This window comes from Varroa destructor, unplaced genomic scaffold, assembly GCF_002443255.2.
Source record: "Varroa destructor unplaced genomic scaffold, Vdes_3.0 BEIS01000001.1, whole genome shotgun sequence".
In the NCBI taxonomy this organism is placed as follows: domain Eukaryota; kingdom Metazoa; phylum Arthropoda; class Arachnida; order Mesostigmata; family Varroidae; genus Varroa; species Varroa destructor.
The window spans coordinates 73,987,928-74,003,788 of record NW_019211454.1 but is presented as its reverse complement, the minus strand read 5'-3'; the positions used below and the strand labels follow the sequence as shown (position 1 = coordinate 74,003,788).

At 40.8% G+C, this 15,861-nt stretch overlaps 2 protein-coding genes across 3 annotated transcripts; one reads left to right on the top strand and one right to left on the bottom strand.

The window, feature by feature from the left end:
* The first annotated feature begins 2,245 nt into the window (after positions 1-2,245).
* LOC111254553 (uncharacterized) lies at positions 2,246-15,832 on the top strand. 2 transcript variants are annotated; one of them, XM_022815516.2, is made up of 18 exons: positions 2,246-2,616; positions 3,906-4,086; positions 4,368-4,507; positions 4,750-4,874; positions 5,211-5,317; positions 5,541-5,705; positions 5,816-6,046; positions 6,371-6,508; positions 6,665-6,941; positions 7,038-7,285; positions 7,529-7,742; positions 7,887-8,187; positions 8,418-8,541; positions 12,025-12,314; positions 12,521-12,699; positions 12,950-13,068; positions 13,179-13,455; positions 13,578-15,832. In XM_022815516.2, the coding sequence occupies exons 1-18, from the start codon at positions 2,582-2,584 to the stop codon at positions 13,823-13,825; spliced, it is 3,399 nt and encodes a 1,132-aa protein (XP_022671251.1). In that variant the 5' UTR covers positions 2,246-2,581; the 3' UTR covers positions 13,826-15,832. The 2 variants fall into 2 exon arrangements, with proteins under 2 accessions (XP_022671251.1, XP_022671243.1); XM_022815508.2 differs by having other exon boundaries at positions 2,247-2,616; positions 6,311-6,508.
* Positions 8,778-11,338, bottom strand: LOC111254561 (uncharacterized). Its single transcript, XM_022815525.2, has 4 exons — positions 10,464-11,338; positions 9,973-10,270; positions 9,542-9,787; positions 8,778-9,420 (listed from the first exon to the last, which is right to left on the bottom strand). The coding sequence occupies exons 1-4, from the start codon at positions 10,646-10,648 to the stop codon at positions 9,244-9,246; spliced, it is 906 nt and encodes a 301-aa protein (XP_022671260.1). The 5' UTR covers positions 10,649-11,338; the 3' UTR covers positions 8,778-9,243.
* Positions 15,833-15,861: the final 29 nt, after the last annotated feature.

Genomic DNA, 15,861 nt, shown 5'->3' with positions numbered 1-15,861 from the left:
ATATATATATATATCCAGACAATGGCAACCTGTACAGAAACTTACTGAAAATCTCAAGTACACCATAGGACGATAAACAAGCAAAGTTCAAGTCGGTTTCTTCTTGTCGACTTATTTTCTTGTTTCGTTGCTTGACTTTTTGGTTAGTTGGTTCGATTTCTCTTTAGTTTTTTTGTCAATTGCTTGGTCAACAGAAAGATTAATGTTGGATGAAAGGATGGTGGTGCGTTTTTACCTTTTACTTCAGGCAATACCTTCATCCCCTTTGCGGGACTCTCCTTTTTTATTTCTACGTCAGATCAACTTTATATTTTTCGCACGCGTTTATTCACCTAACAGTAACTTCAGTTGTCCCTATTTGCTACATTCGTTTTTCGCGCTTTCTCGTTGTTGACCCCTTGTTGCCCCGCACATTGTGCAGCGCTGGCGGTAACGGTATATCGTTCGTCAAAAGTTAGCGATACACAACAATGCCGGTTGCCATACGTACGCACAGACACACGCTCATACAACGACGACGACGACGACGACGACGCAAGGAGGACGCCTGCTTCCGAAGATGGAAGTATTAGTTGTAAGATTACTGGTAGTAGGAGTAAGAAAAGCACTCGCTACTACCGTTGCACTTCAGTGACAGTCGCTAGTATAATGGCTGGGTAGTGCTAGCGAGTGTGCTCTGGGTGGGTACGGTAAGACCGAGACAGGGCGTACGGGGGTAAGCTACAGGATATGTAGGCTGTGAAGGTCCGTTCGACCGTTGCTTGTATCGATCGTTACTGTTGATGGTTGGCTTGAGAGGTGGAAAACAAAAAGATTCGGGTGGAGCAGCAGCAGTCGCCGCCACCGCCGCCGTCGCCGTCGCCGCGCGCCCGACCGTGTCCCGTGCGCTTCGATGATATCAGCGGCCTCTGCTGAGGCGTGGGCCAAAGTGAGTCTTGGCTGCCAGCTAAAACTGGGTAGTTCGCCTGGCCGGTGCCTGGATCGCCGCGTGTATGGACAAAGGTCGTCGGCTGCTTCGCAGTGCCCTTGTTTGGCTCCCGTTATTTTTTTCGCTCGTTGGGGAACTTGATCTTACGGAATGTATACAAAACAGTCCCTTGCAAGCCATACATTTTTGCTCATTCGCGGTACTACGGTGCTCATCGTAGCTGACTTGCAAAATCAATGACTAGCTACGTTATAATATGCAGTCAGATCACTTGTGGCAACTACTGAGCTTGAATTTTCGTCCCGATTTGTGCTTCGGAGCTTCCGTTAGTTTTACTGCGCACGTAGAGATGGACAGTTCAATGTCAGACTATCTATGCTGGTTCTAGTCGCTGCTTTCTACCATTAGTGTGTCTGGTCGATGAACGGGTAACACAACAGGAAGGGGGTGCATTAGCTATCATCAGTGGCTTACTGAAATAGGTTCTACCTCTAGCACATACTAAAGGTCGTCATTCTAGTCTACCGAAATGGTTCTAAGATAGAAGAGCTAGCTTAACTTCTACAAACAGATGCATCTCCGCTGAATTCTTTCTTCTGAGCAAGCATTCTATATGGGTAGAGACAAGTCAGGCTCGATCAAAGAAAATACTTGTTTTAAGTCGATGAATGATCCTTGGAAGCTTCGTCAAATTGCACTTAGATAAATAGTAACATTGAAATTAAGTACGAAAAATGTTACCTTCTAGAGTGCAAGACCATCCTTGGATGGATAATTACAAATAGGTTTAATTAATGAGAAACTAAATGTTCTAGAGCGCAAAGATAGGATTTTAAAAGCCGTCACGAGGTATTTTTATGTGGAACGCTTATTGAAACTGGTTAGAAACTGTAGCTGACTGTATCATTTTTACACGTTCCTGGCTTAAATTACATAAAATTTAACCCAACAGGTAACCCTTCTAGCTTGAACTCCTACTTTGAAAGTACGATCCCCTAACGTTAAGTATTTTCGACTGATTTCTACTCTACAGCGCACTTTATAATTAGCATCCCAATTACAGGAGTTTTATTACAAAATGAGTGACCACCCGCAGCGGTAGCAGGAATCGTAAGCCGCGATTCCTGCTAACCGTCGTTTTCTCGCAGATTCTGATTTACCAATTTTTGTGGTCGTTGACGTTCATGGCGTAGGTTCGATGTTGCTTGTTAGCTGCCTTTTCTGCGCAGAATTCAAAATAGCGCGCCAATAGTTTTTCTCTGCCAGTGGCGCTTTAGTCGTGAGCGCTCATCGTATCTTGCGCTCAGCTGACTGTTGAAAAACAACAAATTCGTTTTGCGTTCGGTGGTTCGGTAGTGATAGTGTGGTACCAGAAGTTCGTTCAGGGCTGGCTGTTCGAACAGTGCGCAGCAGCTACCCATACAGCGATAACAGAGAAAATACAAATGTGCAGTGGCATCGCCTTCAATATATTAAACAATCGACGGTGCGCTGAAAAAACTATGTAGCCATCCTCAAAGCGTCCCAAACAGGCTGTTTTTATGTGAATCAATTGTGCTTAATAGTGGAGAGGCAATTTGTCCACGTGAGACCAAAGTTAAAAGATAGAGTTCGAGACGTTCGTTTCTGATAATCTCTTAATGTACTTCAACGATGGAGGCCGGCGACATATCAAAAAAGCATTTAAGGTACACAAAAATGTTTTGTTCATTCGCGTGGTAGGTACGAGTAATCTGTGAAACGCGTTCCACGACTCGACTAATAAATAATACCGTAAAACGACGGAAGTAGTCTTTATCACTTTTGGCAATTAGTAGAGACTGCTGAAGTCGATTTTTATCCGTGGATTCAGTTTAGGGGTGTTGACTATTATTAAGTACAGCAGAAGAGTGCAAGAAAAATTTCATTATAGACAAAGTGTTTCAACATAATTTAGCCTTTAAGATAAAGGTTTTGTTACTTTACATTGATGAATGGTTAAATCGTTTCTAAAAAAAAAACGTGAGTCAGCAGCATACGTATATCTCATGATTATAAGAGTTACTATTGGCCTGCAATAACTCACGTATGAGTTGAATAGAAAAAAGGCATCGAACTACTTTGAGATTTAGAAATTCGAAGCTTACTAGGGTGTTATGACAAAGTTTCGTTTAAACTTTGGTCTTATTTCTTGTTTACCGTCTCAAAGGTTACTTACTATCGCAGACAAAGAAGCTCAAAATTTTTACACAACCTGGACTCTTAAACAAAACACGCTTAAAAAAGCATAAGCTAGGGCAGAAACCAAATCCATTCATGCATTTTTTTTTGCAGAAGAATTAAAGTGCTTTTTGCGCCAATCACAAATGGTTGGTTTAAGACTATGCTTGCTCTATTGAAAAAAATGCATCCAAATTGTTCATCAATGTTAAGTCCATGTAGAAATCTATACTATAAATTGCGCGCTTTTGGAAGGGTTCTGCCGTGTTTTTAAACATGTTATTCCATTAACGTCCGCGAGACAAAAGTTATTATCATTCAAGTATCTTACTTAAAATGCTTGAATAATCGAGTTGTCCAAGACACCATTTGCGTGTATTTAACACTCACTATAGAGTTTATATTGACCGCTGCGGGAACTACTAGGGTAAGCGTTTAGATTAATTTGGTATTTGATGAGTTGTCGGTGTTCTCATTATTTTATTGCTATGAACTGATGTAGGCTGGCTTATGGTATGAACTTTGCAATCATAGTAGGAACGATCTGTACAAAATGTGTATGCATTTAGGAAATGACTGCATTTAGAAAAAACTGATTTAGGAAACCAGTTTTTTGTATCAAGGACATGAACTACATTCTAAATTACTCATTTGGCTTTAAGTAAGAAGTTTGATATTTCGATAACAATAAGTTCAATAAACTAACAATAAGTTCAATAAACTGTAACGATGAAGTGAGCTGACATATATTTTTATTTTGTGGCTTTTCAATTTGTAGAGCCTTATGCGACGCGGTTCGACGGGCAGAAAGCTCTCAGGATGACATTCTTTTACGACAGCGCGTCAAGGAATACGCTGAGAAACTAATGTTCTCTTCGCCATTAGAATTTGGTCGTCAAGCCGAAGATATCCTTTGGAAAAAGGCATTTTATGAGCCTGTAGCCCGCTTTAAATCTAAGGTAATTTTATTAATAAAACAGTTAATCGACAAAAGTTCTTAGTTCGAAAAAGTAGGTCATATTTCTATGAACGGGGATGCTGGTACCTTTTTTTTAGTGCACTAAATTTTCACTTACTAATAGAAAGAACTTTTCGTATGTTACAATTTTAATGGAATTAAATTGTGCTTAGTTGAAAACTTAAGAGGGAGGCTTGTCGCGTAAAGTATCTCAATTCTCTCTTATCTAGGTTAATGCAGATAAAAGAAAATGCATATTTTGCACACTTGATAATATTACAGCGGGACCAGATGAGTCCACTACAACAGCGGTTAATCGAGCAGCTGCTCCTTTCTGGTCTTGGAACATATCAGCAAGTGCTTTCCAGATTGGAACTTGACTTCGGCGCCCCACTCATCGGGATCATTGACGCCGCTCTCAGGTTTGTTAGCTACTGCCGAATAAATATACCCATTTCATTAACTTTTGTTGATCAGAATGCTCACCCATGAAAAGTTTCACAGGCTGCTTTGTAATCATGTTTACACTGTGATCATTTGATTTAAAATTAACTTACGTCATCGACTGATGACGTATTTTCAAAAATACAAAATGTTAAATCTGCAGAAAACAGTATTTCGATAACAATAAATGGCTTATTATTTTAAATGATATATTTCGCAGTCGGGTTGGCTGGGATGTTACGATTGGGCGCAGAGTAAACGAATTTCCGGTGGAGCAACATAGTGAACTCCGCGAGTGGGCCCTTCAGTGTGCCTACCGATGTCTTCTTGCGCTTGGCGACCTCTGTAAGTATTTTTTATGCATTTTTCGCTACTACTATGGCCGCACAGTGTGAAAAGTGTATGTTGTGTAGGGAAAGAATTTCGTATAATAATCAATTTACTTGCTACATAACGTAATACACTAAAAATCTGCACAAACAGTTCAGCTCCCATTTTAACTGAAACTAAGTTTACGTCATTAGTTATTGTAATCAGGTTTACACATGTATAGTACCAAAGGTAACCAAAAAGATTTGTTTTTGCAAACGCCTTGAAAACATAAGTCGTGCTTGAAATTTAGTGTGATTAAATTAATAATGCTAGAACACGAGTTTTCATTATCTCCAAAATTCCTCTTAGCCCGTTACCTTCACGATTTATGCGGACAAGGAACAAGTGGTGTCTCTCCTCATCGATCGGCGGCATTCCGTTTTTATCATCAGGCCGTCCTGGTTCGCTCATCTCAGGTAAGTGGAGCGAACAGCTGTGCAGCAGATAATCTGCTGCACTAGTTCTTGCATCTGTCCAAATACAAATAATTTCTTAGGGCTTTCAACTGATGCGCACAGACCATGTGTTTAGTTTTGACCATAATGGTTAAGCATCGCCCTTGCGTTGTGAACTGTAAGGACTGCCACCAACTAAAAGAAGACATTCTAATGCCGTGGTTATTCTGCATGTTTGTTGCAGGGACAACCTTATAATCAGTTGGGGACACTGACTAAAGGGGAGCTCGCGGGCTTGAAGGAAACATACTTCTATTTTCGATGTTTGCTTAGCTCAGAACCATTTGCAGGCGCGAAGAATAATCTGAACTTGTTATTCGACAAAAATCGCACCGCTTTAGTCATGAAAGTGAGTAATTGAGTTACAAATTTTATGTCGAAGGTAAAGCAATTCGAGCAAAAGAATATGAATCTTAATATATGCAATAGAGTGAAACAGTCTTGGGTACTAAATTATAGGGAGGTATGCCAACTGGCGGTTGGGAAAACAGTATTCGCGCATTACTTTCGGTCTCGGAACTACTGTGGCAGGGGGAAGTCCCGAAGCCCACCATGACAGCGTTTGTTATAAGGTCCCTCCAATACGACCAGCCGCTTCGTCGTGATGCTCAGTTCTACGCATTGCTTCTACTGTTAGCGCTAGACCGGAAACTCACTAGAAATAACAGGACAAGAAACGAAAAGGAACTGGTAAGCTGTTAGGCTCTATCTGTGATGGAGAGGCATCACATCAGTGCTTAGTCGAATTTAAGTGTTTAATTATATTAAAATGTTTTTAGTTTGTCACAAAATCGTACTTGTATTTAACACGCTGTAGGCTCGAACATTCAAAAGCTTTATATAGCTTCATGGTTCACTGCTCCAAATACCAACGACGCATTAATTTTGAACTCACTACGATCAGTTATGATTCAGAAAAGTCACTTTTTTTACGTGAAATTTATGCTTTTTTAGTCGGCCTCATGGAAAGTTGTGCGCGATTTACTCTTTGCGTTGGGTGGCCGACTCATTCAGGAACTGCATCATTGCCTTTGCCTGCGTACCTGCTCGAAACATCCCTTCAATGAGATACGCGAAGTCAACCATTCCTTAGTCATCATGGACGGACAACAGAACAATTGCATTATTCCAGCGGGTCAGAAAAATGGATCTGTAAGTGCTGCTTGGCCTTTATCATAGACCTAAGTCAGTTTGTACAAACAATAACGAAACATTTATTATCGTACCCTTATGTAACTCTAATCATGTGTCACCTGATAATCAAACCCACCCTTTGCTTTTTTTCTGTAACCACATGTGACATGGTAGTCAGGTGATTCCGGCTCGGGGAGCTTTAAACGCCTTTCATCAAAGCCCAAAATTGTTCGTCGGAGGAGAGCATTCGGCGAGGGTGATTCGGAAGACGAAGATGATAATGGAGGACGAGGTGCTGGTGACGGCGGTCCATATGCAAATCGGACCGGTGAACCAGATTCCGACGATGATTTGCAAAGCCAAGTGCAAGAAACAGAACAGCTTAAGCTTAACGGCGGCTCAACGAAGCAAATGAATGGTCAAACAAAGGACAAGGCACCGGATGATGGAGGTGACGATGAATCATCGAGTCAACAAATCTAACCCTGTGAATTTAAATACGTACTGTGCATAACCAGTAAAATAACATTATTGTACTTATTTTCAGGTGAAAGTTCTGATGATTCGATGTCTACTGGTTGGTCGAGTAGTTCGGATGAGGATGACGAATCTGAGGACGAAACGAGTGACGACACGTTTGATCCACACACTAACGACGAGTTTGATAGGAGAGCATCCCAAAGATCTGATTCTGGGGGTAGAGATAAAGCAAATGGAGGAAAGCTGCCTTCGCCGCGTCTGTCGCCGTTGTATACGCTAGATAAGGCGCTCAGCTGCAGACAGCTCGTCAAACAGGTTAGCACTGGCCGATTCAGAATTCAGTGGTAGTAACGTATGTGGGACTGTTATTTAATATAATAATAATTAAAAAAAAATATGTCAAGCTGTTCAGTGTGCTAACGTTTAATTAATAATTTGCCTTGTTATTTCGTTATGTAAGGCGTTAGTCCCCATCAAACATGTGCAATATTCGTAGGGTTGATCCAAAAAAGCTTGTTGCTACGAGTTCTTACTTGAAATCAATTGGCCTGTCCGCAGGTGGCCTCGGAAGAACTTCTACCCGCAGCAAAGCTCTTCTTGGATTGGTTGGTGCTCTTGTCAAATGACGCTCGGAAAGGCAAGAATAGTGAAGATGATCAGGGCAAGAAGGAAGGACAAACTCCCTCTGGGCTTCCGTTACGTGTTCTTAAATACGTAGCTGACCTAGCTAATTTATTGTGCGTGCTTAAACATAGAGTAATGCATGGATCAGGTTAGTTGTCATTTTCTAGAGTAAAATATGTAATAGTCTGCTTCGTTTTTAATAGTAGAAATAATACTTAATAAATATTGTGCTACATGTTCAAGTAGTCGTATCATGCTGATAACATTAGCTTGTTGATCCTATGACCTGCAGACAGTACCATCGAGCATGTCCGGAATAGACTCAACGAACTATCCGCCCAAAACGCTGTAAGAAAATCAGACGGTAGCAACGAGACGACACTCACAACCGATACAAAGGATTCATATAGAAAGGAGTTTATTCTTCCAGAGGATATTCATTTCTCGCTAAAGGCTTCCCCAGCTTTAAGGACATCAGCAATCTGCAAAAAGTCAGAAGAAAATGCTGAACTGATCCAGGTTGAGTATGATTGGATACTCAGCTGGGAGGAACGATCAAGTCTTGCAACTGCGGGCCAACGAGCCGTCTATAGGTTTGTTATCCATGGGGTTTACATTCGCTTTTCGCGAAGAGGAGGGTAACAGCATGGATTAATGTCAATGTAGGAATTCAAATCAGCCATGAGTGATTTCATATTTCCTTAGTAGTGACGAAAAACTTAAAAAAAATTACAATAAAATTTTTATCACTATTAAGCAGCTTTTCCGCCAGTATCTGCCTTGATCTTTACCAATTTGAATAATCAATTATTCGTCACAACAGAATGTTCTTGATCGCGGACCGAGCGGCCGATATTTGTGAACAGTTGGTGGGTGCCACTGTAGTCAAAGGAGAGAAGATAACCTTTGAACAAACACTGCAAGAAAAAATTTCAGAATGTATTTCGGTAAGTTGGATTGCTAACTATATTAATTTTTTACCTTTTTACTATATTTAACTATATTTTTAATTTAGGGTTTAAAATAGTTTAGGGTCTGAGAAAAATTAACGACTAATCACAATCATAGTATTTTAGCATAGTCATTTGCTGTTTTTTTTTGTTTAGACTCAATTAACCTCTTAACATCTAAAACGGTAGCTAAGATGGGATTTAACTCCAGCCGAAGAAATAATGCGTCGGTATATTTTATCGGTATATATATTCTTTTATTAACTCTTATAACTGGGTTTCCGCGTACATGTTGCAAACGCCGTTCACTTGTGGAAACAAATCACATCAGTACGTTACTCTGTTGTGGTATCCACCGTCTGCGATGGTCGATATTGTTGAAATGCTTACAGTAACGTTCTCCGCAACCAAGCTTATTAATTGTTTATTACCGACGAAGTGTTAGTTTTAAACGTAATTTCTATTATAAAGTACAATCAGTAATATACATCCGTTTTAAAAACACGTAGATACTCTGTAGATCCTAACGGTACTGGATATATAATATCGATAAAATGCCACTAGACTTCTCGAGCCCACTTTGCTTTAATAATATACTGTGCGATTGGTAAACTTGAAGTGTAGCTGATACAAATATTGTGGCGTCCATTAACGGTTGCTAGGGGTTTCTCAAAAGGAGACAGTGAAAAACATGTTTTCTCACAGTGTGGTAAGTTTTGCGGAGGTGTTTAGATATTTTTTCTCGCCTTCAAGCTTCTGTAGGCGTTGGAATGCATCCAGAAGATGAGCTAATTCGTTTTGTTGAGTTGCTACCTCCGCGAGAATTTCAAGTGCTCGATCGAAACACTGCTTCGAGGTGCGCAAAGAACTGGGTATCTGTAACGTATTAAAAAAGCAACGCTAATAATTTAGTATCTCGTTCTACATTTGTAATATATGATGGAAGCCATAGAAGTAAACCGTGTATGCACTAGTATTAGCATAGGAAGTTACTTACAAGAACGCCAAACCAACGTAATGGATCGCTAGGTGTCCGGTTTTCGGCGGTACTGCTGTTTGAACTGGCACGATGATCAGATGAATAGCCGGAAATAGATGAACCTCTAGCTATGTTTCCATTTAGTCTATCGACATCAGTGGCGTCGCTGGCTGTTGTCTCAAGCGACGAGCGAGCTGGCGTACCCGGATCAGAGCACTCAAGGGAGTCTCGTTCCATCGAACCTATGCTACCCAAAGACGGCACCTATGGAAATATCAAGACCCCAAGACCCATTTTAACGCTGAATTGTCCTAAATAAGTGAATGGGGCCCATTGATTTCATTGTTTTCTAGAAACAAGTGGAAATCAAGAAACAAGTTGAAATCAGCTTTACAATCAATAGCTTTAAAAAACAAGCTATTGAATTAGATGAAAATTCTAGTGTTTACCTGTCGTTGTCGAAGTTGAGCATTTTCATTGCTTTCTGGATCAACCTCCTCCTGACCGTTGTGCCATCCATTTTTATCTTTTATGTCAGACGAGTAGTTCCGTTCGTTGTGTGTTCTTGACTCTGTCTGGCTTTTTATTGAGTACGCTTTATTGGCAGTTTCTAGATGAAACCTCGTCAAGTCCTCACGGAAAACTTTGCCAGTAAGGTTTTGCTCTGGGGTGGATACCGTTTCAAGGCTTACCCGCTTCGTCGCCTCCATATGCGCCAGATTGAACGAAAGGGACGAAATAGCCGACCTAAAAGGAATCGAGTGATTAATGTGTTAACTGTAAAAAAAAATGGTTATATATTAAACATATGATATTCAGTATTCATATCGATCGCAACAAAAGTAAAAGAGAATTATTAATTTCTCGGGTAAAAAGCTAATAACATGACTACACATCCTTCATAAAGATAACGAAATGCAGGTGAGATAATTATCTGCACCTTGGTCCATTTGTAGCGTATCTGGCTCTCGCCAAATCAATCATTCCAGTCTCCATATACTGGTTCAGGTCATTTCGAAGCGCGATTATCGAGTCCAGTTTCTCTATTGAACGAATCAGCAGATCATCGAGGGCCACTTCATGTTCGGTTATTGTCGATGGTGATAATAATGAAAATGAGGCCATCTTGCAAGGCGTTCTGGTAAGCTATTAACCTTTCCTATCTACTCAGCTGTTGCTTCTATGGACACTCCTCTAACAATCGTACACGACTGGATTGCGCATGTATATCTCAAGTTTACGTAGTACACACTGGTTCGTCCAAATCGAGACTCTTCCAATTACTGCAACAATATTATCTCTGTAGCAATCTTTTCCTGCCACCAGTCACACCACCAATCAGTATAGGACCAACGAACCTATGCTCAGTATGGATTCGTATGACCAGTGCTGCAGAAAAAACAGACAAGCAATCACACCGAGCACACTGTTGCAGCGGTGGTTGACGCACGCCTCTAGAAATTACATGGGAACGACAATAAAAACGATTTCCACGTTGCTCTGCCCGACAATAAATTCCACCAGTCTTGTATAGTTATGGCCAAAGTGCACAGAGTAAGCGCACTTAGTGTTTTTTCGGCCTATTGGAAGTGACTTGCTGATATGAAGTCATCGATGCTAGTGATATTTTCATGGCTGCCGCCCGGTCGCTATGTATCGATGAGTATTCACGCTTGATGCTGCTAAAAGCGGTCGCAAATGTTGCCGTTGATGGCGACGATGCGAGCGTGGCGTTGTTGAACAGATTGCCGTGGTTAGTCAGCTGACAAGCGTCGTCCTTTGCCGTTGCTGCTTATGGGCGCCATGTTTGTTATGACGATCTGTCGTTGGCCAGCGGAAAGGGTCGTCTGTAATCACAATCCAGGCACAGGTGGAGAGAGAGAGAGAACAACAAGACTATACAGCAAACGGAAAGGTTCGCGCAACAGGTGGTCGGCGCATGATTTTATTTATCTAGTAGGCGAGGGAACTCAAATTTCATTAAAAATAAACTAAATCCATTGAACGTATGTAAATTATTTTTCGCTTGCGTAAGCTTCGTCGGTTGAACGTTGATCTTCCTTTCCTATAGTACAGCTATCAGATATAGCTATCTCGCAATAATTTTTACCTAGTATCTTAGGCTAGTTAAATACTTGCCTGGTTAAAGAGGGACTTTTAACAATGAAGGCTCCATTATCGGCTTATTAAACAAATGTATGCTTCCAAATTTATTCAAAATAATAGTTTGTTTTTTTCTTGCTCATTGGTCAATATATATACAGTAGCCTAATTCAGGTGCTGCTGGATACGAATTTAATTCATATGGCGCGTTGTTAGAAAAAGCAAAATTCGTTATATGCCTTTAATTTTGTACCTTATTTGAACATACCTTACTACTTGATGGATTGGAGTACGGCAATACTGGATCACTGAGTGTATTTGTTATCACTAAGCAAATTTGTTTATTAACTGAAAGTTATTAATAAGTAGTCATAAAACGTACTCTTTCCGTACTACAGAAAGAAGCTACGCCCTTAGCGCCAACAGCATCAGGAACAGGTGGGGCCGGGCGGCAAAATCCACGAGGGCGCAATGGACGGGGGAATAATGCTCGAGGAAATCGCGGCGAACGCGGCGCGGGTGACACTGAGAAACAACAAGTAATGATGAAATCGATGGCTCACGCGTGGCTGAGACACGAAGTTGAAGGTCTCGAAGAAAGGCTTGAAGGATCGGCAAAAAGAAAAGGTTCCTCACCAATGACGGATTTAAATGGAATTACTACGGGTGAAAACATCACCCAGTATGGGTAAGTGCGAGCAAATAATATCAGTAAAATCCATAATATATTCCTTCTGTGAGCGTTTTATGAAGGCTGTCTTTGTCTTAAAATAAGACACATTGCATTAGTATGTACCGTGAACATAATGGCCTTGTCTTGAGCTTAGCCAGTTAGGCCCAGTTAAGCATCGCCGTTTTAGCAAGTTTTACCAATTGAGTTTTAATATGTTCCAGACGCTGTGGCGGAGGAGGCCCTAACGGTGTGGGAACGGCCGTCGGATTTAATGGTTTGCTGGTGACAACCTCACTGAGTCCTTTTGTCGTCGTAGATTCATCAGCGCTTTCCACACGCTTGCCTGCTGTACGCACTATAGCCTTACAAAAGAGGAGCATGCTGATTGTACCAACCTGTGGTTAGTAAACGATTTTAGTAGAAGATATGGATTTTTCTGATCAATTTTGTAGCTGTCGCAAAAAGGGTCAGAGATTGTAATCTTATCATATGCGTTCATATATTACTGTCTTAGTAGCAGGTTGTCTACTCTTTTTCCTTCGATTTTCTATTGAACGTTTTGTTATATCTCGACATCGCTTTCAGTAATAAAAAACATTTGCTTATGCTTGAGTTCTGTTAACTTCGAATTGTTTCGTATGTTCTCCTAGTTGTAAGCCACCTAGATGAAATGAAGAAAAACGTAGCCCAAGCTCGAGATGCGACGCGATGGCTCGAAGTTGAAATGCGAAAAGGTTCTAGATACGTGAGAGTTCAAGGACCGGGAGAGGTAAGTTAGTCTAAGTTTATGATGGAAAAGGAACTGGCTGAGGTTGACTAATTCAGAAACGATTTGTATTTGACTTTTTCTTGTTTGCGATTTGCGTTTGACGTCGGCAGGCGAGCAAAATTTCTCTACTCAAATATCCCAAACGCAAGGATCGAGAAGCCTGGCATCTCTTCCAGCTGCTCGAGTGTTGCCACCATTTGGGCATTGGAGGGGCCACAAACCACGGAATTGCTGGAAGACATGGCAGACAGGATGGGTCAAATAAGAATTTTCGGTCTCGAGGCGAAGTCGGCACATTCCAAACTGGTGCAGTTCTTGTATCACTGCTTATTGCTAGATCCGAAAGCGATCTCCCTTCAAATGCGGCCACTCTTGCAGACGCGATCGGTAAGATGTTGTTTCATTTGTATGTGATAAAGAAAACGATATCGTCTTCGCTTACGTATGAGTTTGACTTAAGCTTATTTCAACAATAACTATTTGCGAATTCATGTTTTCATATGTTTCAGGTGTTAAACTGATCGACATTGATAACGTCGTTACAAAGGTGCCATCTGCTCGTCCCGTGAGCATTGTTAGTAAAAGCACGGACGTCATGGTGGTGGCATCTTCAAATGAAATTAGGACACCAGCATCTCCTTCACTTGCTCTTCCCAGTGCTTCTATTACTACGGCTGGCGCTACTGTCGTTGTTGGGGTTGACGGCGATTCGGGTCGCAGCAATAACGAGGCGCTACCGAAGAATGCCGGAGGATGAGGTTAAACAAACCCGACGATGAATGGCAACAACAAAGAAATGAAACTACTGGAAAGAAGCACATAATGCCAATAGCGCTTTCCTCAACCTGAGAAAACGGCCAAACAAGCATACACGTATGGGTCGGATATTTTCATCTCGAGAAACCAATGGTGGTACAAAGCCCTTCTTCGCCTATTAAGTCAATGAAATGAAGATCATGAAGATGCATGGGGTGCAGAGTGGCTAGCTAGCACGGTCAGCATACAAATAAGGATTACGATGCAACGATCTCATAGCATACATGTGAGCCGATGTTGGCGTACGTAACAAATGTCGCTCATAAACACTACCCCTCTGCCTTTTGATGAGTGCATATAGTACCGTGCTAAGTGCAACACGCTCATGATGCATCCGTTTTGAGATCAGCGACTTGGTGCACATCCAAAAAAAAACAACACCAAAAAGTAGAAACAAAAAAGCAAACGACTATGGTAGCCAGCGGAGTTGCCATATCTCGCTTTAATGGCAAACCGAGCACGTTTTGTAACAAAAAACTAGCTCAGTAACGCCGTCATGAACGAGGTGTTGCAAGAATGTCACTAGCGCTAACTAGCGACTAATATTTTCTACAACTCGTACGATATAATGACGGTAATCAGCAGCAGCTTAAAACATTGTTCTATGCCATTACCAATCAACAAAGGAGAGGGATTGATTGATGATAGCCGCCAAGTATGCGTGATGTTTTGATATAGGTGCTAAAAAACAAACCAACCATAATGTCCTGTTCTGAAATAACAATATCATCAGCACACGGCTGTGTTTTCCTATGTTCCTTTCTGAGGCCATTTGCCCAGTAAAATGGCAATTAGTACGAGCAGTTCAGCTGAAATCAATTCACAACGAAAAATAATGATTTGAAATTCTGGGTACTGGGTAGGCGAGCAGGTGGCTTATATTCGAGGGTTGGCTAAACTGCATTGTTCCTTCTCAAAAGCCGATCAGACCATTACAATTACATGCAACAAATACGTAATCAAAGCGTTCAAGAAACGAGTGATTATGAATTCGTGGTTAGATAGTAAGAGAAGGAACGATTACTCTGCATAAACATTTAGTTGCTATTATTGGTTGTAATAAGACACAATACAGGCAGGCAGATTATTGGTAGTAATAACAGAAAGGGGGATTCCGCTCTATAAAATGTTAAGATCGAAATTAATCGATGTCAGCGTAAAATTTAACAGGAAAAAACAAAGTGACATAAGTATGACAGTATTTGTAATGTGACCTAAGCTGGCTCAGGTTATATTGCACCACATCTTTCACCAAAACGATAATCGTACGTTGCAAAGAAGCTAAGAATTGACTTTTTTTTTACTTAAAACGATTTTTACAATACTACCAAGCCTATCATCGTATGTGAACGATAATGCGCCTTAAAAAACCTGACGCTTTAATCCCGCCTCCAGCGGTTAAAACGTGTTGAATTGTGAATCCTCAATACGTTGGTTGTCTTTACAAAAATGTGTTCTACAAATTTCAGGATAATGCTATATCTGAAGTGACAGCACTTTTTTCCACCACGTTGATCATATGGAATTCAAAAAAATCTAAAAAAATCTGGTCTGCTAAGAAAGATAAGCCCAGTTGACGGCGTGATTTGTATTTGGTTCGGTAGTCAATTGGAAATAAATTAAAATATCAAAATTGGAGATGTTTCTATAAATGTATATAAAGGATTATATACCTAATAAAATTGGCGGCCCATGTACTGTGATATTCTTGTGTAAGGGTCTACAATAAGATAACGACGAAGGACAGAAGTTTGTCTGGATATTTCTGCATGTACAATACCTCGTTCTGAAAAGGGGACTCGCAAAAAATTGGTATGCTTTTTTGCTTACATTACCTAATTACCCCGCAATCAAGCAGGCAGTCCAATTGTGAGGATTGAAAAAAATCGTTCTCGTTACATGTATGGTACATTCATTTTGTTTTACAAATAAACGTGTATTAACAGATGCTCTTAGGCTTCTTAGCGACAGATTTTA